The 27254-nt window shown below is 34.9% G+C and overlaps 3 protein-coding genes, 2 long non-coding RNA genes and 1 pseudogene across 5 annotated transcripts; all 6 read right to left on the bottom strand.

The window, feature by feature from the left end:
- Positions 1 to 49: 49 nt before the first annotated feature.
- Positions 50 to 1844, bottom strand: LOC148176869 (uncharacterized). Its single transcript, XM_088033212.1, has 3 exons — positions 785 to 1844; positions 342 to 738; positions 50 to 284 (listed from the first exon to the last, which is right to left on the bottom strand). The coding sequence occupies exons 1-3, from the start codon at positions 1842 to 1844 to the stop codon at positions 50 to 52; spliced, it is 1692 nt and encodes a 563-aa protein (XP_087889338.1).
- Positions 1845 to 12554: 10710 nt separating this feature from the next.
- LOC148176868 (uncharacterized) lies at positions 12555 to 13585 on the bottom strand. Its single transcript, XM_088033210.1, has 4 exons — positions 13107 to 13585; positions 12959 to 13058; positions 12804 to 12911; positions 12555 to 12755 (listed from the first exon to the last, which is right to left on the bottom strand). Exons 1-4 carry the CDS (start codon positions 13583 to 13585, stop codon positions 12555 to 12557), a joined length of 888 nt encoding a protein of 295 aa, XP_087889336.1.
- Positions 13586 to 13640: 55 nt separating this feature from the next.
- On the bottom strand, positions 13641 to 13937 carry LOC148176867 (uncharacterized). The gene is made up of 2 exons (XR_015769827.1): positions 13890 to 13937; positions 13641 to 13843 (listed from the first exon to the last, which is right to left on the bottom strand). It is a non-coding gene; the product is annotated as an uncharacterized LOC148176867 (long non-coding RNA).
- A 2053-nt stretch (positions 13938 to 15990) lies between these two features.
- Positions 15991 to 16874, bottom strand: LOC148176866 (uncharacterized; annotated as a pseudogene).
- A 41-nt stretch (positions 16875 to 16915) lies between these two features.
- LOC148176865 (uncharacterized) lies at positions 16916 to 17989 on the bottom strand. Its single transcript, XR_015769854.1, has 2 exons — positions 17857 to 17989; positions 16916 to 17102 (listed from the first exon to the last, which is right to left on the bottom strand). It is a non-coding gene; the product is annotated as an uncharacterized LOC148176865 (long non-coding RNA).
- Positions 17990 to 19873: 1884 nt separating this feature from the next.
- On the bottom strand, positions 19874 to 26809 carry LOC148176864 (uncharacterized). The gene is made up of 9 exons (XM_088032967.1): positions 26762 to 26809; positions 26424 to 26697; positions 26093 to 26377; positions 25734 to 26042; positions 25413 to 25685; positions 25255 to 25341; positions 25081 to 25193; positions 21181 to 24906; positions 19874 to 21135 (listed from the first exon to the last, which is right to left on the bottom strand). The coding sequence occupies exons 2-8, from the start codon at positions 26686 to 26688 to the stop codon at positions 21187 to 21189; spliced, it is 5052 nt and encodes a 1683-aa protein (XP_087889093.1). The 5' UTR covers positions 26689 to 26697; positions 26762 to 26809; the 3' UTR covers positions 19874 to 21135; positions 21181 to 21186.
- Positions 26810 to 27254: the final 445 nt, after the last annotated feature.

Below are 27254 nucleotides of genomic sequence, written 5' to 3'. Positions count from 1 at the left end.
TCGTAAATCAAATTCTGTTCTCTCTAGAACGGACCGTGGAAATGAGGCTTTATAACGTTGAAACTTCAGTATTGATTTGTTGCAATTCCTCTATGTCACTGCATCCAGTAATCATGTCATCGACGTAGAAGTCATTTTGAATTACTGAACTTGCTTGTGGGTATAGATTCTTGTTTTCAACTGCTAGTTGAACTAAACATCTGATGGCTTGAAATGGAGCAGAAGCTATTCCATATGTAACGGTCTTCAGCTTATATTCAATGATGTTCTTATCTTCTTGATTTCTCCATTAAATACATTGTAAATCTTGATCTTCTGGTCTTATCAAAATTTGTCAGTACATCTTTTCTATGTCTGATGTCATGACATAACGATGTTGTCGAAATCGAAGCAAAATATTAAATAAATGTTGTTGAATAGTGGGTCCAACCATAAGAATATCATTCAAAGATGTTCCGTTGTCGCTCTTGTGAGATGCATCGAATACTACTCGTAACTTGGTTGTAGTACTACTTTCTTTCAAAACGGCATGATGAGGTAAATAATAAACCTTGTGATTAACATCTTCTGTTACTTGACTCATGTGCTCTAGTTCTTCATATTCTTTGATGAAATCCTTGTATAATGATGCAAATTCTTGGTTATGCTTCATTTTTCTTTCCATAGGAATCAATTTTGTCTCTGCTGCTGCTCTTGTACAACCCAGTGTTTCAACATTTTGTTTGTGTGGCGACAAATCTGCCATTGGAATTTCTGATAGTTGTGTTTTTGAAATGTTCTTCACATTGTAGTTGTTCTTTCGAATAATGCGGATTTTCTGGAATAGTTTCGGTTATCCAAAATTCTTCGATGTGATCATTAAGTGTTTGCATGGAAGCATGTAATGAATGAACTGCTGATGTGTTTTGAGTTTCAACAGGTCCAGAAATGATCCAACCATAATGTGTTTCTTGTAGGACTGTAGAATTTCTGATGATGTATTTATTCGCAAGAAGTATGTGCCATGCTAATTCTGCGCCAATTAGTATGTCCACTGGATAAGGTTTGTAGAAATCAGGATCTGCTAGTTCTATGTTCTTTGGTATGTTAAATGAATCTGGATTGATTTTAACTTGTGGAACGTTGTCTGTAATCTGGGACAAAATTAAGCAATCTATTTTCGAGTTGAAATTGTTCAATCTTGATTTAATGTGAATTTTTGTTCTTTTCTTGATGGTGCTGCTCATGTGATCAATCCCCTTTATTGTTACATTTGTGGCTTGAGTGGATAACTGTAATTTAGCTGCTAGATGTTCTGTGATGAAATTGATTTGAGAACCACTATCTATGAGTACTCTTGCTTTAACCCAGTTGTTGTCGTGTGTTGATACTTCAACCAACGCTGTTGCTAACAAAACTGTGGTTCCTTGATGAAATGAAGTTTTCAAAACAATGTTGTTATTCTTGGAATCCTTTTCAAAATGTTTGTTGGTTTTAGTCTTGTGTAACAATGTGTTGTGCTTCTTGGAGCATTGCTTGCACATTGAAGACTTACAATTCTTGAATGAATGACCTGGCTTAAGACAGTTAAAACAAACGCCTAATTTTGTAACTGTAGCCTTGCGTTGTTCTTGATATTGACTGAGAAACTGCTTACAATGATATATATGATGTAGTTCTTGAGATAAACCGCATAAATTGGATTGTTCTGTCGCTGCGTAAACATGTACGGGTTGATGAAACTTTGAGAACGATTTCTTGTCATGCTTATTTGAAAAATTGCTTGGTAATGAATTGTTGAATAATTCCAATGCAAAACATCTTTGTTCCAAAAAGTCAAAGAAATCTGTTAAAGATGGAAACATGTTTTGATTTTTGTTCTGATTTTGAATTTCCTAATCTTTAATTGAAGCCAGGTCCAGTTTTTGTTTCATGATCAACATGATCAATGTATCCCAATGCTTCACGGGCAAGTTTAGTGCTTCTAATGCCATTAAATGTTGCTATACTTGCAATTACTTAATAACTTTCTCAATTCTTTTACATCATTGCTGACAGGTGTCAAATTGAATAACGACTTTAGATGACAATTCACTGTAAACTGCTTGTTATCATAACGCTGTTTAAACAATTTGATCGCTATGTCGTAGTTTGCAGCTGAAGGAGTAAGAGATTCTGTTAGTTTGGCTGCTTCTCCTTCTAATGATGACTTCAGATATAGAAATTTCTGCACTGATGGGATGCTGGAGTCGTTGTGAACGTCAAAAAGTTGAATGAAACTTTCCTATTGTTCGTAGTTCCCAGAGAAAATTGGAATCTTGCTACGTGGCAAAAAGTTCTTTACATTGATTTGTTGAACAATCTGTCCAGATTCTGGTGCTGTTATAGGTTCCTTCTTGCTGTCAATAATTTCTTCTGCTTGTGCAACTGTTGTGAAGTACAAACTTGAAAATTGAGTCTTTATGTTTACATGTAATGCCATTTCTTCATTATTGCCCATTTCAGTTAATTGTGCATCAATCTTGAGTAGAATGTTGTTCATGCTTTCATATAAAGGTAGAATTTGACTGTAACGTAATGATAATAATTGTCGTAATGTTGTCTTGTCGACTGCTTCGGGGTTAATGCTTTCCACAAATCTGGCATGTTCTTTTAATTGTTCAATGAAATTATCTCGCTTGGCTAGTGATTGCTTGAAATCAAATGATATTTTCGGCGGCATAATAACTGCTAATTATCTGTGTTGTTGCGTCGGATCGATTGTATATCCTCGGCTCGAATGGACCAAATGTTTCTGTTTTTTATGAATTCAATTTCACGAAACTTGTGTCATTGACTTGTTTATTTTCTCTACTTCTTTTGTTTTTTAATGCCTACATGACTATTATGAAACGCGTTTCATAATGAACATTTTGCCGCACGCACGTTTTTAAGGCACGACGAGCGCAGCGAGGAGTGTCGTAAAGTAGTAAGTGCGGCAAAATGCATTATGAACAAGTATCATACGCTATTTTTTCTATTTCGCCTTATTTTGAACGAAAAACTTGATTTCGAAATCTAGGGAATTTTAGGGTAGTTGGCATTTGCAAAATGTTCGGGAAAAAATTCGAAGTAGCCAAATCCAATTTCAGTCAGTTTGACAAGTGTGACGTTTTGAGGTTATCGGAGCGCAAGGGAGCGAAGAGAGCGAAGATGTTGATCATGATCATGATGGTTCTCTTGTGACGAATTACGCAATATGACTCATCAATACGCATTTCGAAATGTTAAAAATAATATTATGCCGGATTGGCGACGTCACCTTAATTTACCACTAAGATGTTACTTATGTACTGTTTATTAATTGTGATTATTGAGGAAGATTGTAGCATCCTGACTCAGGAATTGGTGGGAACCGCTGTGTTTGCATCAACAGATGACGAATCTTTGAGGGCCTACGGTTCCCACTCTGGAGGTGGTAACTTCGATAAATATTGGTACCATCGCCAGGAGAGGAAGATTCTTGATTAATCATTAGAGTAAAGTAGAGTCAGTTATACGTGAATTTTATTCCAAATTTTTAAAGTGTTTTTTTTTGTGTTTTAATTTAATAATTATTCCTAACTTTTAAATTGAGTGTCCCCAATTGATTGCAACTGCCCTGAGTCTGGATATCTGGTAAGTCCTCAGAATTTTACTTGTTTTTAACTCCATGTTCGTCTACTTTTTCGTGTTTTGCCCAAGTTAACTAGTTTCATTATTTTTAATTCGATTTATTTGTATTTTATTATTTTAATAAACATTTTAATATTGATCCGATTGACTATTTTCAACTTATTCACCTCTCCGAAGATCTTTGTCTTTTTGTTAATTCTTTCGTTTTTGGTTGCACACGCCATAAATGTGTGCTGGTGGCAGCGACATTGAGCCTAACCGCTCGCAAACCAATCGTCCCCATAAGGGCCGATTCGCCACACTCTTGCATCCACAGAGTTTTTCTCCGATGAATTATTAAGCCAAGTACAACATGAAATAATAGTGTATTGATCGATTCATCAAGGTTTATCAAAACCAAAATCTAAATTGTCAACGTTGACAGCAGGTTGACAAATATTGGCACGGGATTGCTTCATTACGATACCGAAATACGCTCAAACGCGTATCGAAATATCTTCATTATGAACGCGAAATAGAAAAAATCCTTTTAATACCCAAAAAGGTAGAATTATAGTTTTCTATTCACGCCGACGGGTCGAAAACTGACCACTTTTGTTATCAAATTTAGATTCAAGAATGGATCAAGAGTGGCGATGATTTTCTTGATTTTTAATTTGATAATGCACCCGCCTTCGCCCGGAAATTAAACTGCATTCATTAATAAAGTAAGTTAAAAGTTAGTTGACCATAACTATGTTGTAAATCAACAAATCGCCACACAAAAGAAAATAATTACGTAGCAATAACCTTTATTTGAGGGTTTTACACTGAGGGTCGTCTTTGCCTAAAGCCGCGATTCCACTTGCTTGCTCTAACCCAGACTAGAACAGACATCCAAGATTTGAGTGACGTTTTATAATTCTTCAGCCCCTTTCTGCGGTTGGACTGTAATAAAACCTTAAGATGCAATTGCACCTCTGATTGCTGATGGCTTGTCTGGGCTACGCCAGACAGGCCAAGTTAGTTCGGTTTCATGGAACAGGACGGACATAAATATGGTGCACTTGGTGATAACTGATATTGACTGATATTCGATTAATTACACAGTAAATTTTGTAATGGAAAAAAAGGGTGTATTTAATTTTTTACTGGTTTTGAATTTTAATACAACGGCCGCCGAACCGCACCAACCGGGGTTGTACGGGAACTCGCCAGACACGGGAAGTTGGTTGAGTTTCGTGGAACGGTAATGAAGACTGGTATTTTATTAATTAGACAAAAATCACATTTTAATGCAAATTTTTTCACAATCATATTTTGTTGACTGCGTTTCTTAAGTATGATTTTTGTAAATTACATTATTTTGTGAAATAACATATGTATGTATAAACTGCTTTCATCATGCACTTATTAAATAAAATTTAATTAACTCCACAGATGCCAGTTTCTCAAAAATACTAACTACTTTGCAAATTTTGTCTAATTTTGTCTGATTTATGAACGTCTCGTTGAGTTCAAATCTAATCTCAATTATCAAATTGCTACAAATAATTTACTTCTTTTCAACAATTTTGTCTGGTATTTATTACAGAGGCAAAGCTGATTTAGATGTTTTTTGTGTAATTAATAGAATAGCAGTCATCATCCTGTTCCACAGAACCGAACCAACTTGCCCTGTCTGGCGAATTCCCGGACAACCATGGTTGGTTTGGTTCGGAGGGCGTTCTGTTAAAATTCAGAACCAGCAAAAAATTTAATACACTTTGCGTTTATCATTACAAAATTTATATTATTTCTGTGTAATTAATAGAATATCAGTCATAATCAAGTGGATCATATTTATGTCTGCTGCTTCACGGAACTGAACCAACTTGGCCTGTCTGGCGTAGCCCGGACAGACCACCAGTAACTTGGGGTGCAATTGCATCTTAATGTTTTATTACGGTTCAACCACAGAAAGGGACAGAGAAATTATAAAAACGTCACTCAAATCTTGGATGTCTGGTCTGGTCTGGGCTAGAGCAAGCAAGTGGAATCGCGAAAGAAAAAGGGTGGGAAAAAGGTTGGATGTCTGGTCTGGTCTGGGCTAGAGCAAGCAAGTGGAAAGGCGAAAGAAAAAGGGTGGGATTTTGTTTCTGCAACGACACGAGGTACGATACGATGACCTTCAAAACACCAAATCACTCAAAATGCATTTCTTTTTCAAAATTTTCTTGTGTTTGTATTAATGTAAGAATTTATGATAAGGTAATATCCTGACAGCATCGAATGTTGTTTATTTCTCAGCAAAAGTGGTATAATATTTATGTATTCTAACCTCACATCGTACCTGACATCGTAGAGGTACCTCTACGATGTGAGGTAGAATCAAATTAATTATAAAATACCACTTGTGTTCAGAAACGAACAACATTTGATGTTGTAATCATTTATTGTTATCATAAATTGATCGAATTCAAAAAAATTTTGAAAAAAAGCCGTGTTTTGATTAATTGGGCGGTTTGAAGGTCATCATATCGTACCTCGTATTGTTGCAGAAACAAAATCCCACCCAAAGACAGACATCATTCCGAAATCGCTAAAATTTCAAAAGTTTAACCAAAACTACAGCCGCCCTAATTAATAAATTGACTTTTTCTTGCGCCAATCGGTTTATTTTGAAAATGTGTAGCGTTGGTATAGTTCAGCCACGTTCGTCTGAGCCACCATAAAATCATAAACATTTGCGGGCGACCGCAACGGGACAGCTCGTGGTATTTTTAGATTTACGATGACGACCAGACAGCTGGCCTGTTTGGGGATGATTCTTATATTGCAGGGTGCTTTGGTAAATAAAGATCAGGTAGATATTTTAAATATTTGCAGATTGGGTTGTAATAAAAATTCTGTATTATACAAATGAAAATTTAATCCTCTACCTCGCTTTTGCTATCGTCACTTTCATCGTTTACATGTACAATAATTTCAGGAAATTGTGCTTCTGACAGATAACTATTTTCTATATTAACAATATGGTTGACGCAACTTTTCCAAAGTAAACTATCTAATTTTTTACATTTGGCCCTAATTAGGTCAACGAACTAAGTAAAGTTGTAACGCAAAGATACGAAAATGTAAAAGTTTAGTGGGGGGTAGCACCCCGAATTAATTTGAATGTAACGAGCATTTCCACCACTGATTTAACTTTCATTCCCTAGTATTTTTTTAAATGACATTTAACGGTCCTTAATTATCTACTTTGGGTTTATGTATGTACCTGAACATCTCGGTACCTTATAAGCATAAGAGTCAATCTCAAATTTTTGTCAAAAATGAGTTAAATAACGTTATTTATTACTCTTTACGTTTTCTTTAAGACAGAGAAAAATAATCCCCATTAGATAAAAAACAAACGATTTTAGGTTTCTATAATAAAGGAACTAAGCTACCGCATCATGTTAGAAGCTTAAAGCCAACTCTTTGAAGTTTTTTTTACTTAACTGCTCCAAATTTATTCAAGGTAATGCAACCATGTTGTTAATATAAAAAATAGTTATCTGTCAGAAGCACAATTTCCTGAAATTATTGTACATGTAAACGATGAAAGTGACGATAGCGAAAGCGAGGTGGAGGATTAAATTTTCATTTGTATAATACAGAATTTTTATTACAACCCAATCTGCAAATATTTAAAATATCTACCTGATCTTTATTTACCAAATCACCCAGCAATATAAGAATCATCCCCAAACAGGCCAGCTGTCTGGTCGTCATCGTAAATCTGAAAATACCACGAGCTGTCCCGTTGCGGTCGCCCGCAAATGTTTATGATTTTATGGTGGCTCAGACGAACGTGGCTGAACTATACTAAGTCAAATTTTAATAAAGAAAAATATAACTTTCTAAAATTGAAAAAAAATATTTATAAAACCAAGATATAAATCTCATAGGGTAACGTCACTACAACTTCTTGTGCTCTTTCAAACACAAAAAAACGCATCTAAATAGCTCTTTTCGTTTTCGTGCAATTTTGTACGAACTTTTACATTGAAACGCCCTGTCTTCAAATATGGATAGTTCAACCTTAAAAACAAAATTAAAAATATTTTTTCTCGTTTTCTTCTCCTTACCAATGCAGTTTCTCGGTTAAAAACTGAAAGGCAAATATTCTAACGTGGTCTTTTTGCTGCATTTTAATTGATCAACTCTGAATTTTAATTGATTCAAACTTCTTGCAGCGTGATTCAAGTTTTTTTGCCAAGTTTTGACACGACTAATGGTGGTATAAGGCTAATTTAATGTAACGATAAAAAACTAAATCTAATAAGATAATGTGAAAAACACAGAAGTACAAAAGTGAACCACAATATTTTTTTAGGACTTATTGGTTGAGTCGATTTGGCTCAACACAGAAACCATAGAGTAAATCGTTTTAAGAATCTAAAAGCTCTTCATTAGTTTAATTCTTACATACAGGGTGTCCCAGAACTCGCACCCCATAGAGCAAGGGAGGGTGCCGACAGCAATACAGATGGTAAATTTCAAAACAAAAATTGACTAAGTTTAATAGTATTCAAGAACTGATAAAAAGTTAACAACCAATCCCGAAAGCTTATTCGAGAAGTGGAGTAAAAGGCCATCCTAATATCCTAGGCCACGAGAGTCTAATATTCATCTGACCAATATATGATAGTATGTGTCCATAGTTACCAATTTTCAAATTCTGTTCAGCTTCAGGATTGGCTACAGTTTTTTTGTCTGATCTCGATTATTTTTTGAGTTAAAAAATTATAGTTTCAAACTTTTGGTTTAGAATTGTTGCCTCCATAAGCCCTTTTTCTCTGGGGCGCGAATTCTGGGACACCCTGTATATGTTATAATATAATACTAACTTCAACGCCTAAGTCGTAATTCATTATCACGAATTCACCAAACGCCAGCTGAAGAGTCTTTTGAGAGTTCAACACAAACGTAAAATAACTCATTTTATTTTTAGCATTCCAGTTGTACCAATTAATGGTTGACAGTACTTCGCAAAACTCGTTCGACTATAAAAATCAATAAATCCAAAAAACGAAAATAACTAAAATCTTACGACGTCTTCCAACATTTGGCCGGTCAATATGATATGAATGAAAATTAGTACCGCTGTCAGAATTAAAGAGCACGCATTTGCTTGTCGTCCTTCCAAAGTTCCTGTATACTTTTGAAAAAGATTAAGAAGTTAAATCAAACTGTACTTACAGTGTAGAAGAAGACTAGCATGCAGATGCCCAAAATAACACCAGTGACGCTGTAGAGAAGTATGAGCGGATTAGTTTTCCGCAAGACATCGTGAACAGTACTAAAAAGTCAATAAAAAGAAAAATAAGAACAATATTAAACATACAATAGAATATAAACGTGTCTCTCAATGGCAATTTTCAGTTTCCGCTCCACAACTTCTTGGTAATCTTTCTGATAGAATAACGTTTCGTCGTTTTTGAACCCATCATTAATCTTTTTTACAAAATCAATCAATAAGAACCACTGAAAGCGCACACCAGCCACGGCGTGGTAAGTCATGTAATACACCCCTGGTATCATCAAAGCAATTGGAATATATCCCAACCTAAAAAGCCACGAGATGACTATTTCCCATTCTGGAAAAAAAATCATAAAAAATAGCAAAAGGAAAAAAAATATCAGAGTCGTCGTCCTTCGGCGGCATGTGCACAAGAGCGCAGAAGAAGGCCAAGGCTGTGTTGAGTGCAGTAAAAACGTTGAAATATAGCGCTTCCCAACGGATTCGGTTTTGGGTGGCAACATTGACTGTGCTTAAGTCCCAGTACTCGCTCTGCTAATTGAGTCGTGGTACAGTTTTGCTACTAATGGGACTGTACAAATCGCACCAAGAAACTAGAAAAAAATGAAAATGTTGACGTTAAAATCCTGCCCACAAGTGTACTTACAAAGATAAAGCCTCCGTAAGACGGAAAGTACTTGAGAAAGTACCAAAAGTCGAACTTTTTCAAGAAGAGAAAAAAGTTTGGAAAAGCAACAACATTGTGATGGTAATGCTGATGATCCATACTTGGACTTTCATAAACATATTTTGGAAAGAGTCGATGTAGAGGAGGCGGACGAGCTAGAGACGATCATCTGGAATCAGTGGGGTAATATTGGGATTTATTTTTTAGGGTTGCATACGTTTTTTGGAGTAGGGAATAACTTGTGGGAGTCCGGCAACGTTCATTTTTCAAGACGACTGAAGATAATTTTTTAGCGATAAACTGAAGTTATGTCTGTTACAATTGTTGTTATGGTAACTTATCAATTATTTACTAATTGGAAGTTAATTAACGAAAAATAAGCAGACCGTAATTGTATTGTATAACAAAAGCAATTAGACAAAGATGACCAAAATCGGGTAAATGTGTTTGTTTTTTCATATTTGATTTTTATTTAATATTTTTTATGTTTATGTTTTGTTCATGTTTGTTTTTTCATATTTGATTTTTATTTAATGTTTTTTATTTTTCTTATGTTTGTTTTTTTATATTTGATTTTTATTTAATGTTTTTTATATTTTTTTTCTTTTTCTTAGCTTACAGGACAAATTTTACTCCTAACAACCGTCTAATAAAGGAAAATGAAAATAATTATCATCAACACTTAAGTACCTTCTAGCTATCATCATTATTAGCCATCAATTTTATTATAAGCGATAATGGCCCAAAAACCGTATTAAAATTCATTCGGGTTTTATTTATTGCCTAGGAAATTTGTATTGCTTTTTACTCCACTTCTCGAAAAAGCTTTCGGGGTTGGTTGGTTATTTTTTATCTGTTCTCGAATACTATTAAACTTAGTCAGTTTGTTTTAAAATTTGCCATCTGAATTGCTGTCGGCATCCTCCCTTGCTCTCTGGGGCGCGCGTTCTAGGACACCTAGAAATCTGTAATTTCGGACTGTTTGAGACTTGAAGAGAAGTCGCCATCAGCTCTAGTTTTATCTCGTTCTTAATCGGATCGTTGTTATCGTTGTTCGGATTCTCTAGAAAGCTTCGAAAGCTAGGTCCGGAAGTAACAACTACTTTTAGATCTTCTTGGATAATTTGTTCCAATCCCTTTGACACTGAAGACGAATTAAGTATCTTTACAAAGAAAAAAAAATCCAATTCAAACAATTTTTTTTTGTTTTTTTAATTATGATAACCTTGGATATTTTGATTGGTACACACAACTCGAAGAAATTAACATCGTTTTTGCCCTGAAAAGTTTCTTTTACACCCCTTGACAGATAAAAATTTGGGGTTATCCGAATCAAAACAAAGAATGAGAATGATCACAAAAACTAGCAAAACGAAGAAAACGGTAAGTAAACAGATGGAAAATCATTAAAAAAAAAACAACCGTAGACCTCAATGCACAAGATGGACAGAATAACAGATTGCAAGAAGAAAGAGTAGCAAAGAGTTAGCATTGTTGCGGTCAAAAAGAAGAACGAACCAGGACACGCTCAACACCAAGCAGGCTAACGAGGTTGTGAAAAGGAAGAAAATAGAAGTTGGAAAAGTTGAAGCAAAGACGAAAACTAAACAGTTCCAACCTAGACAACCCCGAGGAACTTGTAGCAGTCCTCCAGCTAAAATTCTGAGGCTCAAACGTATTCCTCCAGTCACCTCCGAACTGGTACCTAACAAAACTGACTAACTAACAACTGACATAATTAAACAGAATTCGTATCGGACAATGAAATTTGCAGAGCTGAAACACTAAAACAGGCAACCAATAAATTACACGTGTCAAAAGATCACGAAAATCAACATTTTCTAACACCTTTCCGTTTAACCCCAAATTTTTTCTGTTCATCTTTGCCTGGAAGTCCAGCAGTTTTCGAATTTAAGGCACTCGCCTTTGAACACTGTCCTTTTGTGTCTAAATTCGTGCCGCCCTTTTTGTATAATAGATCCATGTAACTAGTCGGAACGTCACCAAGGAACATAAAGAAAAAAGTGACTAGGAACTCACACTGTTTTAACTTGTTCAGAAAATCACACACACAGATATTGGGTGATTGTAATCAAATTCGTCATAGTAAACCAAAACATTTACTTAAAATCGTATGGTTGCTCTGAAATTCTGCTGACCATATGACTATACTAGAGCTCATTATAAAGTTAAATTGGCAGCAGCTCTTTACAAATTTTACCGGGAACAGTTGGCAGCAAAAGCGTTTAATCTTAACACAAGATTGGCAAAACTTGTTAGGAGTAAATCTTTATTGTAATTTCTCTTTTGCAGCATGTTTTTAATTAATTGTTAATTTATTACACCAAGCATTTACAACGTGTTAATTTCAAGGAGCTGCACTTTATAAGATCTTTTCTGTGATATGAATTCAAAAACTTTACAAAAATTGCCTGTCATAGCAATAGATGTCTAGTTTAATATACAGTTGCGGCCAAATTATTTTGGACAACATTTTATATGTATACATTAAAAATTTGAGTGTGGTCTAAGCATTACTGTCAATTGGACATGCAAATTTCAATTAATTTTGTGAACAGTGACAATAATAATGAAATACATAAAAGGTGATTTACACAACATTATAACAATTAAATTACTTTGACGCACAAAACAATTTAGCCGCAACCTCAGAAAAGCGATCTTTATTTTTAAAAATAAGGCATATGCACCCTTCCCCCGCATGGGCAAAATTCCGGGCTTACATAATAATTTTATTGAATAAAAATTTAAGAGAATAGGCTAAAAAAATGTAGTCAGATACAGCAAAAGATGAAATTCTGTCAGAATCAGCAGTTAAGACCGCTTTTAGTTTAGAAATTGCAATAAATATTTTATCTTCAGTTAAATATATTAAATACAACATTCTTTCTACAACTAATTGGCCGAGTAAGATGTTGTCAGAACCTGGCTGATTACAGATACAAAAGAATATACAGATTTAACAATCTAAGAAAAATTTGTTAGCTTGATTTTGTTTCTTCGTGTACTCACTGCAATGCCCAAATTATAATTCAACGTCATACTTTGAGAAAATGTCAGTTGAAGGGTCTGCTGAGCGTTCAACACAAATATCAAATAATATTGTTTATTTTCTGAACTCCAGTTGTACCAATTTGTACTTAGCAGTTGTGCACTCAACTTGTTTGACTACAAAAAATTGATAAAAGAATGGAATAAATGAAACTAAAATCTTACAACATTTTCTAACATTCGTCCTGTCAATATGATATTAGCGAACGTCAGTGATGCTACTATACTCAAAGAATAGACTCTAGCGTATTGTCCTTCTAGGAATTCTGGATACTTTTGAAAAACATTTAGAAGTTGAGTAAAGATTTACTTACACTTACCGTGTAGAAAAAAATTAAAAGACTGATACCCAAAATGGCGCCTATGCTGCTATATAGAACTATGAGTGGATTAATTTTACGCAAAACATCTGTACAAATTCTAAAAAGACAACAAATAGTAACAAAAGAATAAAGATATGGCACATACAGATGAATATAAATGTGTCTCTGAATAGCAATTTTCAGTCTTTGACCAACAGTTTCTTGGTACTCTTTCTGGTAAAATAATTTCTCGTCATTATCGAATCCATTATCAATTTTTCCCAAAAAATCGATCAATAAATATAATTCGAAACGCAACCGCGCCACAACGTAATAAGTCAAGTAGAAAACGCTCGGTGTCATCAAAGTCATAGGAATCATGCCTATTCTAACAAACCAAGTTAAAACTTTTTCCCATTTTGGAAAAAACTCGTTGAATATCGCATACGAAAAGACAATATTAACATCACCATCCATTGGCAACATGTACGTGAATCCACAAATGGTGAGCAAAATTATGTTAATCCCAGTAACGGTGTTGAAATACAGCGCTTCAAACTGAATTTTCTTTATGGTGAAAGTGGTGGCTAGGCTCATGTCCCAGTAATGAGAGTTGTTTATTGTATTTTCGTAAAGTGTTGCCATCAGTGGAATAGTGGAAATAGAACCAAGAAGCTAGAATTGATTACAATTTTTTTTTTCAGTTAATACTTACAAAAATTAAAACCCCGTAGCCTGGAAAATACTTAATAAAGTACCAAAATTCGAACTTTACCATGAAGAGAACAGTCTGAAAAAGCAGCAATAGAGTAATGCTGATGGAGATAATTCCTCCTAAAATTTTCATAAAGAAATTTTGGTAAGAATCGATATATAAAAGTCGTAGCAGCCATAGACGATCATCTGAAAAGAAGTGAAGCTAAATTTGGGCATTTTTGGGACTTTATACCTTTTTTGGTGAAGCCGTCCACTGTCGGGTCTCTAAAGACAACCATTTTGCTACACGACAGAGTGGATTTAAAATCGTCAGTCACACTGATTTGAAATTAAATTTGTTGTTAGGGTTGTCGTTGTGGTTACTAAACTGCTATTTAATTTATTGATTAGCTAATCGATCCGTAGGTATTTGTGTTAAGTAAATAAAAGGCATAACTCATAATTTTTAATGACGCAACACACAATTAAGTGACAAAAAAGTAGTTCTCTTTTATTTGTTAAATTTATAATTGTTGTAGGTGTAATAATTCATTTGATTTCTATATACTTTTTCTTGTTTGTCGTTGAGAATCAATCAATTAAAATTTTATTCACTGAAAAGAGTGATAAAATAAAAATCATTTTGAAACGCGGTGTATCTTGGATACAACATTAAATTTAACAGTCAGTATTAGTAAAATACAATATCTAAACACATAGTATTGTTTCTTAGCAATCTGAAGGATCTGCACTATCAGAAATTTATGTAAAGAAAAGCATATTTATTTATCCAAATATTAAGATAAGAATCGACGAGAGACATTTTTGTTGAATTTTGTCATAACTGTGATATCTATATTTATACTTGAATTCAATTGTTTCCTTAGTCCATATTTCCTTGAAAAAAAAATTCATAACTTTCGCAAAATCTACTCGGTAATTTGACTTGGTGCCTGCTTTCCTTGGAATGTGAATTATCGAGAGTCAACTGTAATTTAATAAACTATTAAAATAAAATCGATTGCAATAATCGTTACCTGTTTATTTATTCAGAATTTTTGCAATCAATAGGTCAAAGGATAAAAGGTAGAGGTTATGTCAGTTCAGGTCAGGTCTGAGGGGTGCGATTATCGAGTTCTTATTACGAACAAACTTTGTGCGACCTTGTTCGCATTAAATAATCCGTACGAAACAATAAAATGCTATTTTTGCATTGTTATGCGAAAATAGTTTCGGTTCTTCCAATTGGGTTACCCTCTGGACTGCCGACTTTTTAAGAATTTATGAACAGATTATGTGATTGGAAATAGTTGGACTTACAAAAAAAATAGGTCTTGACATTTAAATTTTGAAAATATTTGCATGCTTCTAAAAATAATTTTGCTCTTTCTATAAAATAAGATCTATTGCATGAAAGAAAGTACAAAAATGACAAGCTTTAAAATTAAAATTTTGAAAATGTTTGTATTCTGTTAAGAATGCAAAGTTTTACCTTGTGTTGGTCGTTTTGTATACAGGGTGTACCCGAATAAAGTGCAAAGACTTTAACCCCAATATCAGACCAGGCAGTTTGACATGAAGGCAAAATTTCGCGTTCCGAAACGTCATCGTTTCCGAGAAAAAATAATTAAAGTTTTATGCAGAAAAGGCAGGGCGCCACTGCATTTGGACCCAATGTCAAGATCAGTCCAGGCCATCGACAAGTTGGGAATAAAAACGCTAATAAACAAGTGGCAAAAAATGTCGTTATCGGAGTTCCCGTCAGGTGAAGAACAATGATCATGGTAAAGAAATGTGGATTTTAGAGTGCCAAATTGCTCAAATGTCAATTATTTTGAGTTAGATTTTGTTTATTCTTTGCCAGTGGTTTCTTCAAAAGTTGAAGCTAAAGTTTCAAAAAGTGTTTTCTTTACGGATGAAACTAAATGGAATTGTTCAATGGACGGCATTTGATCTTTTTTCTTATTAGCTTCAGGTAACTTTTTCATAATTAGATCTCTAACTAAAATTTCAGTTTGATCCACAAAACAAATCGGGAAGTCACTTTGCAAACCCTTTTGAGAGCCTAATTTATTTCAAACAAATTAATTTTTCGCAATAGCCACCTTTGAAAATGTTTTTTTCAAACCAGTAATTAAGTGAAAGTTAAACAAGTACCTACCCATGATTGATAAGAGCAAGCGTAAACGTTTTTATTTTTTCCTCACTTGTAAACATCAGTTTATCAAGTCACTGTATGACCTTGAAAATGTCTCATAAGTAGCAAGGCAGTAAAGTTTTAAAACGCAAGGCAGTATAATTTCATGCCTTCTCTCATATAACTTCGAACGTCAAAATTATTGAAGTGGCAGCCAAATTTTTGAACACTTTAACTATTATTATTAACATTAGAAAATTCTGTCTTATTACTATCGTGTACATTAAATATCATAGTACAGTTGGTATTTCCACTAATATTGAAGATGCCAGGCAGTGCAGATGTTAGTTTTCCTGTGCTTGAACTTGTACCCTCGGTGCAAGCAGATGGCTGGGATTCTGAAAGTGGAAACAGCGTTTTTGACAATTTGATCTTCTTATTAATGGAGTCATCGACCTAGCCCTCTGCAATAGTTGTTGATTTCCATCCCCCTGCACGTTTCAAAGTTAAAATATCACCACCCGCGTCAACAACCATCGTTGCTCCAGTTCTTCTAAACGAGTGACCGGTATACAGTGCAGGCTCCTAAATATTCCGCAATTTTTTTAGGGACTCCGCCAACAGTGTGTTGTCCGGCATTTAGGGCGACACACTTTCCATCCCGGTATGTTAAATCTGCATATTTCCGACAAAAAACACACGGTTTAAAACTGCACCCATCATCCGTTATCGTAAATCTTCTGCTTGTTAAATTTTTTGTTTCATGTAGACTAACGACAATATATTTTACCAAATCTTCTACATCATTTAATTCGAGGGATAAAAGCTCTTCACACCGACAACAACCAAAAATACCAAAAATGGTAATTACTTTGGCAAGCAACCACTTATCGTCAGGAGCTTCAAGTATGAACTTTTCTACTTGCTCTTTTGCCAGAGTTTTAGTCTTCTTGGGACATGCAGTTCATTTCGCCTCTTTAAAAATGCGAGCACTTTATAAAATCTAAAAATGAAAAGTTAATACATTGACAATTTAAGTTTTTCAAAAATTAACCTGCGAACATCAATGTTTTCTTTAAGATCTAAACAACTCTTCAACATCGACCATTTTGACCACAAAAAATTAGGCTTGAACATGTCGCTCAAATTGTTGAGGTAAGCCAGTACAACTCTTCGATAATGGAGGTCACTTCCTTCTTTTTCTGCCACTTTTTGGATTCTTTGTATTCGTTCTCGTATCTTGACAAGGATTTTTTTGGCAGTAAATTTGTCACTGCACTTGCTACCTCGCGCAGAATTTCCTCAGGCCATCCATTTTTATCAAAAACACTAAATGCACCGAACACCGAACGGACGAAAAATTAGTGACATAAATAAACAACAAAACAAGTGACGATTATTTACTATGCAACGCATCTAATGCTCATTCGATTTTATTTCATTATTGAAATTTCGTGAGTAGATACATTTTAAATTATTATTTATAAGTGAGGAACAAATAAAATATTCAACAATACACGCAATGTAACTGGTTTTTACTGGCTACAGAAAGTAACTGGCTCGCCTGGCGGCTCGCCAGTTATACCCTTCTGACGCCAGTAAAAACTCCTTTACATTGCTTGTATTGTTAATAACTGTTGTTCGAACAGTTTTTGTAGTCTTTGGGAAACAGTTATCGAATTCAGTACCATAAGCGTCGAATAACGGGTAATCCAAGTGGGTTTTACCCCATTCGAATTTCGATTTTTTTTTTTTTGCAGAATCATAATCTACAGAGGTGTCTGATATTGAGGTTAAAATCTTTGCACTTTATTCGGGTACACCCTGAATAATGGTATTTTTTGGCTTAATTGTAAAACAAGGTAAGAGTAGCAATATCTTTAAATTTCACATCTGTAGCAACAAAATTTCGAAAATGACACACCTTAGAATCAAACATTTAAAAATTTTTGCATTCACTTGTAATTTGATTTTTTACGGTGAAGCGCTGATTTTATGAAACCAACCCTCATTACAGGGTCGCACCCATTTTCTTTCCTTGAAAGGGTACTTTTAACTACCAACACAATGCTACTTAACTCACCTCTTTCGGAACATCCTTATCTAGTCAGGTCCGGGCTTAGCACAACTGGGGAGTCACGGAATTGGAAAGTCACAACAAAACATATTACCACCTGCCTTATCGGCCTTAATTATTTATAATGCAATGACTTACCGGGCGAACTTCGCCCCCTGCCCCATCGCTGGATAGCGGCTCGGATTACCGACACTGACCCCATTTTCTGCAACGGCAGGACACCCATGCCCTTACTCGGACCCTGGGGAGTCTGCATCCACGTACTGGTAGCATCTCAGCATCTTTCTCTCTCTTCGAGTACGGGAAAGTCAGCCATTACCGTACCCACCCGTGTACTGGAAATGAACCATCCAGCACGCTACCTGTAAGTCAGTCATCCTGGCCTTTTGGAAATAAACCATCCAGGCCCGGCACTCGTACACAACACTTCCGTTCCACCTTCTCTTCCTACGGACCATTCTTCACTGCCTCAAGCCACACATTCTGGCGTCATTTACCCCAACCAGGAGTGCGCACAAGTTACTGAGCCAATCCAAGGGTTCTTAATTAATGACTCCCAGTTACGTCATCACCATTATTACAAATACCACATGTTTATTGTCTTACATTAATAGTAAAAAGACTCGGCACAGTCTGAATGGCCGTGATGTGGAATTAAATTGGCAATTACAAAACTAACCTATACCTCATTTATTTTGAATACCACATTTTAAGGTCATAATTTGTTAATATTGTGGAGCTCTACGGCAAATTTGAGAGGATTTATGTATTGAATTGAATCACGAATGGCTCTTTGGGTGTTAAAGTACTAGTTTATGTTTAATGCAATACATAAATTTTCTTAAATTTGCCGTAGAGCTCCACAATTTTTACAAATTATGACCTTAAAGTATGGTGTTCAAAATAAATGAGGATTGCTTAATTTTATAACCAGAAGATTATCATCGACGACGTTGCCAGTTGTAAAGTGGTGGGAGAGTGCGGTGTTGGTTTTAAAAAAGAACGCACTTTAGGTTTACTAAACTTTTTAAGTGTTTTATTTTCCAGGACCACCGAATGCATAAACAACATTTTTGAGAACTTTAGTTTAATTTTATAAACTGTAGACTTAGCAACATAGTACTTTCATTTAAACATAAACTTAAAAATTTTGCTTTAGGGGGAGCCATGTTTGATACGCACATGCACTCATATGTTTTCTGTGAATAACATAATAAACCGCACACGTATCTTTGACATAATCTTTGATGTTTACTTTATCGAGGTGAAGTTATTTATGTTACAGAGGTTGTGCACTAAAATTATGGTGTTCACGTCAACCGGATGTTCACGTCAGCCAATCGTTACGGTATTACAGGCCTTAGAAACAAAATTTTTAAAATATTTGCATTTATCTGAAAGTTGTCGTTTTTTATGTATTGAGAGATCCAATAAAACTCACCCTCAGTCACCTTTGGAATTCCATAGCATGTCCTTAAATTGCCACTTTGACAGCTGTCAATTTTGAGGTTATAAGATGAAAACTTTCTTGAAATGCAAATAATGGAATGCAAAAACATGTGAAGTGGTTAGTTTTTTATAAAAAAAAACTTTTGGAATTTAATCAAACATGACAGCGTTGCCAAAATCGTTCATTAAAATTTTCACAAAAATTTTCAGTTTGACAACGTCAAATTGCTTGACAAAAACACAAGACTGTTTCTTCAATCACAGACATGCCTTGAAATTTCAAAGCCAACCGCGAATGAGTTTTTATTTGATCTCTCGATATAAATTTTCTCTTTGGTATAATTAAAAACCAACTCAAGAGTAGGAATATTTTCAAGTTTCATATCAATTGCATAAAAATTACAAAAATTACAAGTTTTAAAATTAAAATTTTAATTTTTTTTTACACCCAAGAATAAGGTGGAGAATAGGAAAAAGTCGTCTATTAGAGCTTGGTACAGACCTAATCCAATCGCACATTGATGTCTTCACGTTTTTCGCTGGCTTTTCAATTGGTGGCAATGAAATATCAAAAGCAAAAATCTGTTTTTTATTTATTTTACGTAATCCAACAAAATTATAAAAACAAATTAAGAACAATTGAATAACCTGGCGCAGCCGTCATTTTTATTCTAACACAAATTTTGTATACAGGGTGTCCCAAAAGTGACGCACCACCTTAAAAGGGGGTAATTGGGTGGTTCTCCAGAGTACCAAAAAAATGTTAAAAAAAATTCCAGACTCTCTGTTTTCGCAGGAGGAGTAAAAGAAAATTAGAAAAATGGCAACATTGCAGAAGTGTACCCCCCTATAATTTAAATTTCCAGTAGTCAAAGCCATAGTAACGTTGCTGTTGTATTGTTGGCGTTAGTCAGGTCGGCTCATGAACGAGTATTGTAACTATGGTTTCACGTGAACGATGCCACACTGATCGAGATTGTTAATTCAAAAATTTTCTTAACAGTTTTTAGGCATTTCTTACAAGATTTTTCCGATTTTTTTTGCACCATGCCTTTGCGCAAAATGTTCTTTGGGTAACAAATTTATTTGAACGTAAAATTATTGCACAGAAATCGTTAATTTTCGCATCAAACTTTGCCTCTTCAACCCATCGTATCTCGAAAAATTGAAGACATGGATTTTTTTTAACATTTTTCCGGTGATCTATGGCATTGTCCGATGATACAGTTTCACGGTGGTGCGTCACTTTCGGGACACCCTGTATATATTTTTAATACAGAGTGTCTGGAAAGTCGCGCACCATCTGTATCATCGGACAATGCTATAGATCACCGGAAAATGTTAAAAAAATCCATGTCTTCAATTTTTCGAGATATAATGGATTGAAGAGGAAAAGTTTAATGATAACATTTACTATTTCTTTGCAATAATTTTAGGTTTAAATAAATTTGTTACCTAAAGGACATTTTGCGCAAAGGCATGGTGCAAAAAAAAAATCGGAAAAATTTTGTAAGAAATGCTTGAGAACTGGTAACAATCTTGATCAGTGTGGCAGCGTTTACATGAAACCATAGTTTCAACAACAGCAACATTGTTATGGCTTTAAATACTCGAAATTAAAATTATTGAGGGAACAGTTCACCAATATTACCATTTTTCAAATTTTCTTTTGGTACTCCTGCCAAAACAGAAAGTCTGTATTTTTTTTAACATTTTTTGGTACTCTCGGGAATCACCCAATTACCCCCTCTCAAGGTGGTGCGCCACTTTCCGGACACTGTATGTAAATATTTGGCCTAAATAAACGTAAATTATTTAAAAAGGTTCTTCATATTCCTGAAAAAATTTATTACCAACTTATTGTCAAAATCACTTGCCTACCTTTAATTATTTAAAGTCTCTCTCCTTGAAGTAGTCTAGCATGTGCTTTTTATCATATGATTCCCTCCGCTCCTGTACGTTGCTTATAACAGATTTTCCATTCTTATCCTTGACTGTCAAAACTGCATTTCTTTCGCACAAAATCTTCACGTTTTCAAAACATCCCTTTTGACACGCAACCATTAGTGGAGTTTGACCCAAATCATTGCAGGCGTTAAGGTCCAGATCCTGTTCGAGTAAAAAACTCAAAACTTGTTCGCTACGGGTGTTTCTTTTTGCCGCAAAATGCAACGAAGTGTTTCCGGAGTTATCACAAGCTTTAAAGTCAGCTTTAAGTCGGTGCAAATATTGCAAATTCTCGAAAGAACCACTTCGACATGTGTAATGCACAGAAGTTTCTCCCTTATTGTTTCGGGAATTTATATCAACTTCTTTTGATATTAACATCTCGGCGATTTCAATGCTCCACTCTTGACTTTGCGTAAGGTAATGGAGGGCGGTATTATTCATTTTATCCTCAATTGTAGCATCCACGTTGTTCTCCAATAAGCGTTTTGCCATGTCGTCTAGACGGTTTTTTAACACAAAATGCAAGGCTGTTTGCCCTTTGTAATTAGTGGCATTCATATTAATCTGGCAATTTCTGACTATTTCAAGTACAGGTTCATTGAGTTTTTTCCACCTTGCTGCTTGGTGCAAGATTGTGTTACCACCACTGCATTTGGCCCCATTTTTTATCAGGATTTCCAGCATGTCTGAGCATCCATTATAACAAGCGAAGTCTAAAGGTTTGCAGAAAAAATCGTTTCTGTGCTCATTTTGTTGCTCATTTTTAATCTCACGTAGAAGAAGCTGGACTACCCTGATATTTTCTGGTCTTGGTATCGCATAGTCGTCATTTGAACATCCTTTTATAGCCAACAGCAATAAATAAGTGTCTTTCTTATATTCACCACTTTCTTCATCCCAGTGCTCGTGTTTGTAGATTGCGCCCAACTTACTGTAAGTTAGTTTAGGATTCTTTTTTATTACTTTCTTCACAAGCTCGACGCACCCCAAAGACGTTAAAGCGGCTACAAATATGGAATGCTTCATCCCATGTAAAGTTAGAGTGTCTAAAATATCGTCGAGTGTCCACAAATCGATAAATTTCATTATAGGATTCACCTTGCCTCTGTAAAGCAAGTACTCCAAACAATTAAAATCAAATAATCCGTCTTTTTCACCCACTTTATCTTTTAGTTTTGTTATTAACAAATCAATTATTTGGATTATTTTCCCATCAGATTCGCGTCGTAAAAATTTGAATTTATCATAGCTTCCACCAAAGAAGCTAACAGAGGTGCTGTACGTGTAGAGTAAGTGAAGAAGTGTTCTTCCACCTGCGTCTCTTTGAAGAAGCTCTGCCGTGTCTAAGTATTTCTTAATTTGCTCAAAGTCCTGGTAAATTACAGCAAGATGCAGAGGACTCTTTTCAGCCATCATGATGTCGAAGATTCGTCGCAAATTCTCGTACTGGCGACCGAAGAAATTACGACCTAAAAGACGTACTTTCCTCTTATTCTTTTTAAACCAAACACAGGCAAAATACTCGGCAAAAGTTTGGTGTTCGAATATTGCAGCTCTGTCTTCGGTCACCTGTTTGATTATCCCATTTTTGTCTCCTTTTTCTCTGATATCGTTCAGAAAATTGTTGTTTTTAGTGATGTCAATTTTCAACGCTTTGACATCGTCAGGGTCTAAACAAGACAACAATGCTGGAATTTCGTATTGCTCTAACTGAACATCAAAGCTTATTCCAAGCTGTTCCGTGACGTTTGTTTCAATGCGAAGTTTTTGATGTTTGATTTCTTGTTTTCCTTCAAAAAAGAGCTTGTACATTCGTGTTAGAACAAACATGTTTTGGTTTTCTACTTCTTCAGAAGCTTTCTTATTGTGGAGCAAGATTTCGGTTATTATGTGCAACTGAAGGGGAATCCCCAGGAGCTGTTGACTGTTGCTTATATGCACACTTTTGAAGATAGCACTAATGATGGTTTCTATTCTGTACTCGTCGTACTGTTTTTTCAGTTTTTTTCGTATGTAGTTCGCCTGTTCTTCTTCGCTCAGCTCGTTTATTTCAATCGTTTCTGTTTTCAAGGTTTGTACCAATTTTTCCCGAAGATTCTCTCGCGAGGACATCCAGACATGTAGACCCTTCCTTGTCATGTACTGAGCTAAATAGATCATCAGGTTTTGGTGTTCACTATCAACTTCATCCAACCCGTCTAGGAAAACTTCAATCTTTTTCTGTCGAATTAGAACTTCTTTGATTTGCTTTGTCAGTGAGTCTTCAGTATCCAAGAATAAAAACTTCTTGAAGATTTCTTCCATTTGGGGGGTACTATGGGATTGTTTTGCAAGAAACCGATTGTAATTTATTAGACTGACAGCAAAGGCCCAGGAGTCAGAAGGACAAATGTTGCTTAAAACGTGCATCATTCTCGACTTTCCCATGCCAGGAGGAGCACAAAAAACATTCAAATTGTTTTCTCGGTTCTCAAAGATCGTGTTTTCTTGAGCGGTTTTAGCACTTTCCGAAAAGAAGACAGTTCTTGGGATGTGTTGTTCAGGAAGTTCTTTTTGTTTTTCCCCGATTATATAACACTTTTGAGACATTTCAAAAAGGTGCTTTGATTTCACATGGTCAAGAAGATCATTATTGATATTAATCAGTTCTTGCAAAGTCATTTTTGATCTTCCTTGAAACGAAACGTAAAAGTTCTTTGCAACGTAAGAGTAGATTTCTTCGGATTTATTTTTCAAATCGGATAAGCTCTCAAATACATCCCAGTCTTTAAAATCTTCTTTCTTCGCTGTTCCCAATAAAATAATTTTTTGTTCTCCAAGATTCCGTTTCAACAAGAGTAATATTGATTGAATTGTTGATTTGGTGTCGTCATCAATCTTGATAATCAAAGGTTTTTCATCACGGTTCCATATCTCCTTGATAAAATCGTTATCTGTGCTTTGTACAATTGTCATTTCAAACTTCATAAGACTTTGCTTCAGACATTCTGTTTTATCATTGGATTTTTCATTCGAATAGGGTTGAATAAACTGTGGAAGAGCCAGCTCTGTTAGCTCTGCAATGAACTTACTTTTAGTCAAAACATATTGCTGAGTCCAGCATCTATTTAAAAAATAGGCAAGTGTAGTAAAAACGTCGCACTTTAAAACATTTTCCAACATTTTTTTTAAATTGGTTTCAACACCGTTTACGTCGTACTGCTGGGTAAAAAGATAAAACAGCGTCTTTCTCGACTTTTTTGATTTCACTTCAAAGACCGAATTTTCTATTTTGGACGTGTTAAATAAAAGATCTCTGTGCTCGAGCCCCGTGTACTCCTCAATAACAGTGTCTTTCTTTAACTTTGAATTTTCTAGATTAGCTTTGTTGTGGGTATAAAGGATGAAAACAACGTCTTCGGCTTTATGAATAGCGTCAAAATGCTTCTTTGAAACTGGTATGTTTTCCTTGCATTGGATCATGAACATAAATGTGCGTTTTCTTCCATTTTTAAAGACAACTTCAATTTTGATATCATCGAAACTTTCGTAATCATTACTGCTTGAAGTCATTTCAAAATTGTCGACGTCGTCGTCGGTGCTCAATTTTAGGGCGTAAAAACCGCATAGAAATTGCTTAAGTTGTTTTCTATCCAAGGGCTCTTTTTGCTCGGGGTGCTGAAAATGAATTGTATGCAATTGCAGAAGAAGTCATTTCTACAGCAGAATAATTGATGTAAAATTATAATTTCCCAAGAACATTTGATTTGATGGTGCAAAACTGACTTTTCATTCAGAATCAAAAAGCCGTTCTAATTTTGAAACATCTGATGTCTTCATTACAAAACTTACTTGTCTCGATTGAATCTGATTTTGAGCTTCTGCGTCCAACTGATCGTCGTCCAGTCCTTCTTCCATTGTTTTAATTAGCAATAAGGGTTTTTCTTCGGAGTTTAATTTTTCCGCTGCAGTGACAAATTACTTAGTTAATTCTTTAACATTTATTAGAAAATTATTGAAACTAACCTTTTTTTTGGGTTAGATAAACATACAGTATCGCTATGATTACGATCGCCATGATTATAATTATAAAAATTCCATACAGAGGCATCTCTACAATAAAAATAACAGGAAAAACCGTAATAAAAAAAAGATAATTTAGACAATTCTAGAAGAAAACTCACCGCTTTTAGATACTTTTTCATAAAATGTCAAAGCACTGTACCACTCAGTACCGTCAAAACTAATTTTGTAGCTTTCGCAGTATTGTTCCTTCATTCCAAAAAGTATGCTGCAGTTTACATTGCAATTTCTACCAAACGTCCCATGTTGCTTACAATGAAAAATATTATAGGAGTAATTTTTTGTGTCATTAGTTTCCAATTTCGTCTCTTCCAAAATTTTGCATTTAAAGTCCTTTCGATCTGATGCATTAGCGGGTGTTCTTTTATACGTCTCTATAATAAATCAATGAGAAAATGTAAAAGGAAAGTACTAAATTTTACCGTAATTTAATTTGGTGGCAGGGCAGTGTCTGATATCGATTGCCCAATATCCTTCGGTACTACCATTCATTGTGTATCTTGACAATGATATGTTTACTATTGGCGATAGTTCAATTTCTTGTGGTCTAAGCAAGTCATCTTGCATTGTGTTTTTTCCACTTAAAGTTAGATTCTTTACATCCTCAATGTAAATGTCTAAGAGACAAAATTCGCAAAGATATACATATAGTACTAAACAACTTCTTTCGGTGAATGGAACAGATATGGAAGTTCGTACTTGTGATACGTTATAGGCTACTCGGATTTTATCTAAAAATCATGAAAAATAGATTATTGTCAATTTTAGATTACTGTCTTACAATTTTCAACTTTCCAATAATTTGTCTCCGTCATATTAATTTTGATCTTCGAAGGAATTATAGGGACTTTTAAAAATTCCTTGCAATTCTTAAAAAATCTTGTGGTCCCGTTTCTTGTATAGATATTTAACAGGGTCCATCTGTTCTTGGATTCAACTAATGTATAATATGGTTGATAATTCTCATACTCAGCACCGACATAAAACTCCGCCGGTTCATACACCCAAATAGAAAACGAATTTTTAAACGGCATACTTATTTCAGTGGCATTTTTAATGCCAAAATCTTAAAAAAAGAGATGTATTTATTTGTTTTGCAAAACTGTTATTACCTTGCCATCGTTTGTCTATAATCGGGACATGAAAAGTTTCCGATGAGTTTATCAAACTCCAGTCGTTCCAAGATGCGCCGAGTTCGATTAAAGTGCTGCTTATTTTGTCCGTTGGTTCTTTCAGTGGTTCGATGAAAATTGGAAGAGTTGTGTTATCCGACACGCATATGATATGAGTTTCGTTTTTGAAAGTTATGACTCCTTGGGCGGTGCTGTGGGCCACAAGAGTTGACAGTGAGAGGAAGAAGAGGCGCAAGGAAATCATTCTCTTCACCTAAAAGTATAAAATTTTAAAGTTGTAGTGTATGACATATATTTAATAAATATTAAGTGCTTACATGTTTCACTTATACAATTATTTTGCTTCGATTTTCATCGAATATAGAGCTTATCTTATCAGTGCATTTGTAAGATAATTTTAAGGAGGTCATAAGAACTAACTAAATTTATTATTTACAATTATGGCTTATGTTCTGACTTTCTAGGGTCCACGTCAAAATAATCTAAAAAATTTAAGTTGACTTAAGCTTTGGTTTATACATCTAATAGTCAGTCATTTAAAGGCGGAAATAAATTTGCGAGAAATCTCGCGTGAGTTTCTGTCGGACAGTACTGTTCCTAGTGTTTGACCCTCAGAAACACGCGGAAGTTCTCAAGAGAAATTCTCTATCTAGTGTATACAAGCATTTTTAATCTCGCGCGAGTTCTCTTATTTTTTTTTAAATTAGAGGTCTGTGAGAAATTGCAAAAGCCAAAACTCACCTGATTCTCGCGCGAGAAACTCACAGTATTTCTTGCAAACAGTGTAAACACGTAAGCAAAATCTCACGC

Source organism: Gnatocerus cornutus, chromosome 3 (genome assembly GCF_029298725.1).
Source record: "Gnatocerus cornutus isolate USDA-ARS CGAHR chromosome 3, icGnaCorn1.1, whole genome shotgun sequence".
Lineage (NCBI taxonomy): Eukaryota > Metazoa > Arthropoda > Insecta > Coleoptera > Tenebrionidae > Gnatocerus > Gnatocerus cornutus.
This window is presented reverse-complemented; position numbering and strand designations above follow the sequence as displayed.

Bases quoted from the DNA above. Each gene is read 5' to 3' on its own strand.
- LOC148176869 (XM_088033212.1), bottom strand. From the start codon at position 1,844: ATGTTTCCATCTTTAACAGATTTCTTTGACTTTTTGGAACAAAGATGT. The intron at 739-784 runs GTGAAGAACATT...TTCCAATGGCAG, and splicing joins TTCGAAAGAACAACTACAAT to ATTTGTCGCCACACAAACAA. The intron at 285-341 runs GTACTGACAAAT...TATTTAATGGAG, and splicing joins ACATCAGACATAGAAAAGAT to AAATCAAGAAGATAAGAACA.
- LOC148176868 (XM_088033210.1), bottom strand. From the start codon at position 13,585: ATGGCAACACTTTACGAAAATACAATAAACAACTCTCATTACTGGGAC. The intron at 13,059-13,106 runs GTATGTGCCATA...TTGTCTTTTTAG, and splicing joins AGACACATTTATATTCATCT to AATTTGTACAGATGTTTTGC. The intron at 12,912-12,958 runs GTAAGTGTAAGT...GTTTTTCAAAAG, and splicing joins TTTTAATTTTTTTCTACACG to TATCCAGAATTCCTAGAAGG.
- LOC148176864 (XM_088032967.1), bottom strand. From the start codon at position 26,688: ATGATTTCCTTGCGCCTCTTCTTCCTCTCACTGTCAACTCTTGTGGCC. The intron at 25,194-25,254 runs GTTAGTTTCAAT...TTGTCACTGCAG, and splicing joins TTATCTAACCCAAAAAAAAG to CGGAAAAATTAAACTCCGAA. The intron at 24,907-25,080 runs GTAAGTTTTGTA...ATTCATTTTCAG, and splicing joins ATCAGATTCAATCGAGACAA to CACCCCGAGCAAAAAGAGCC.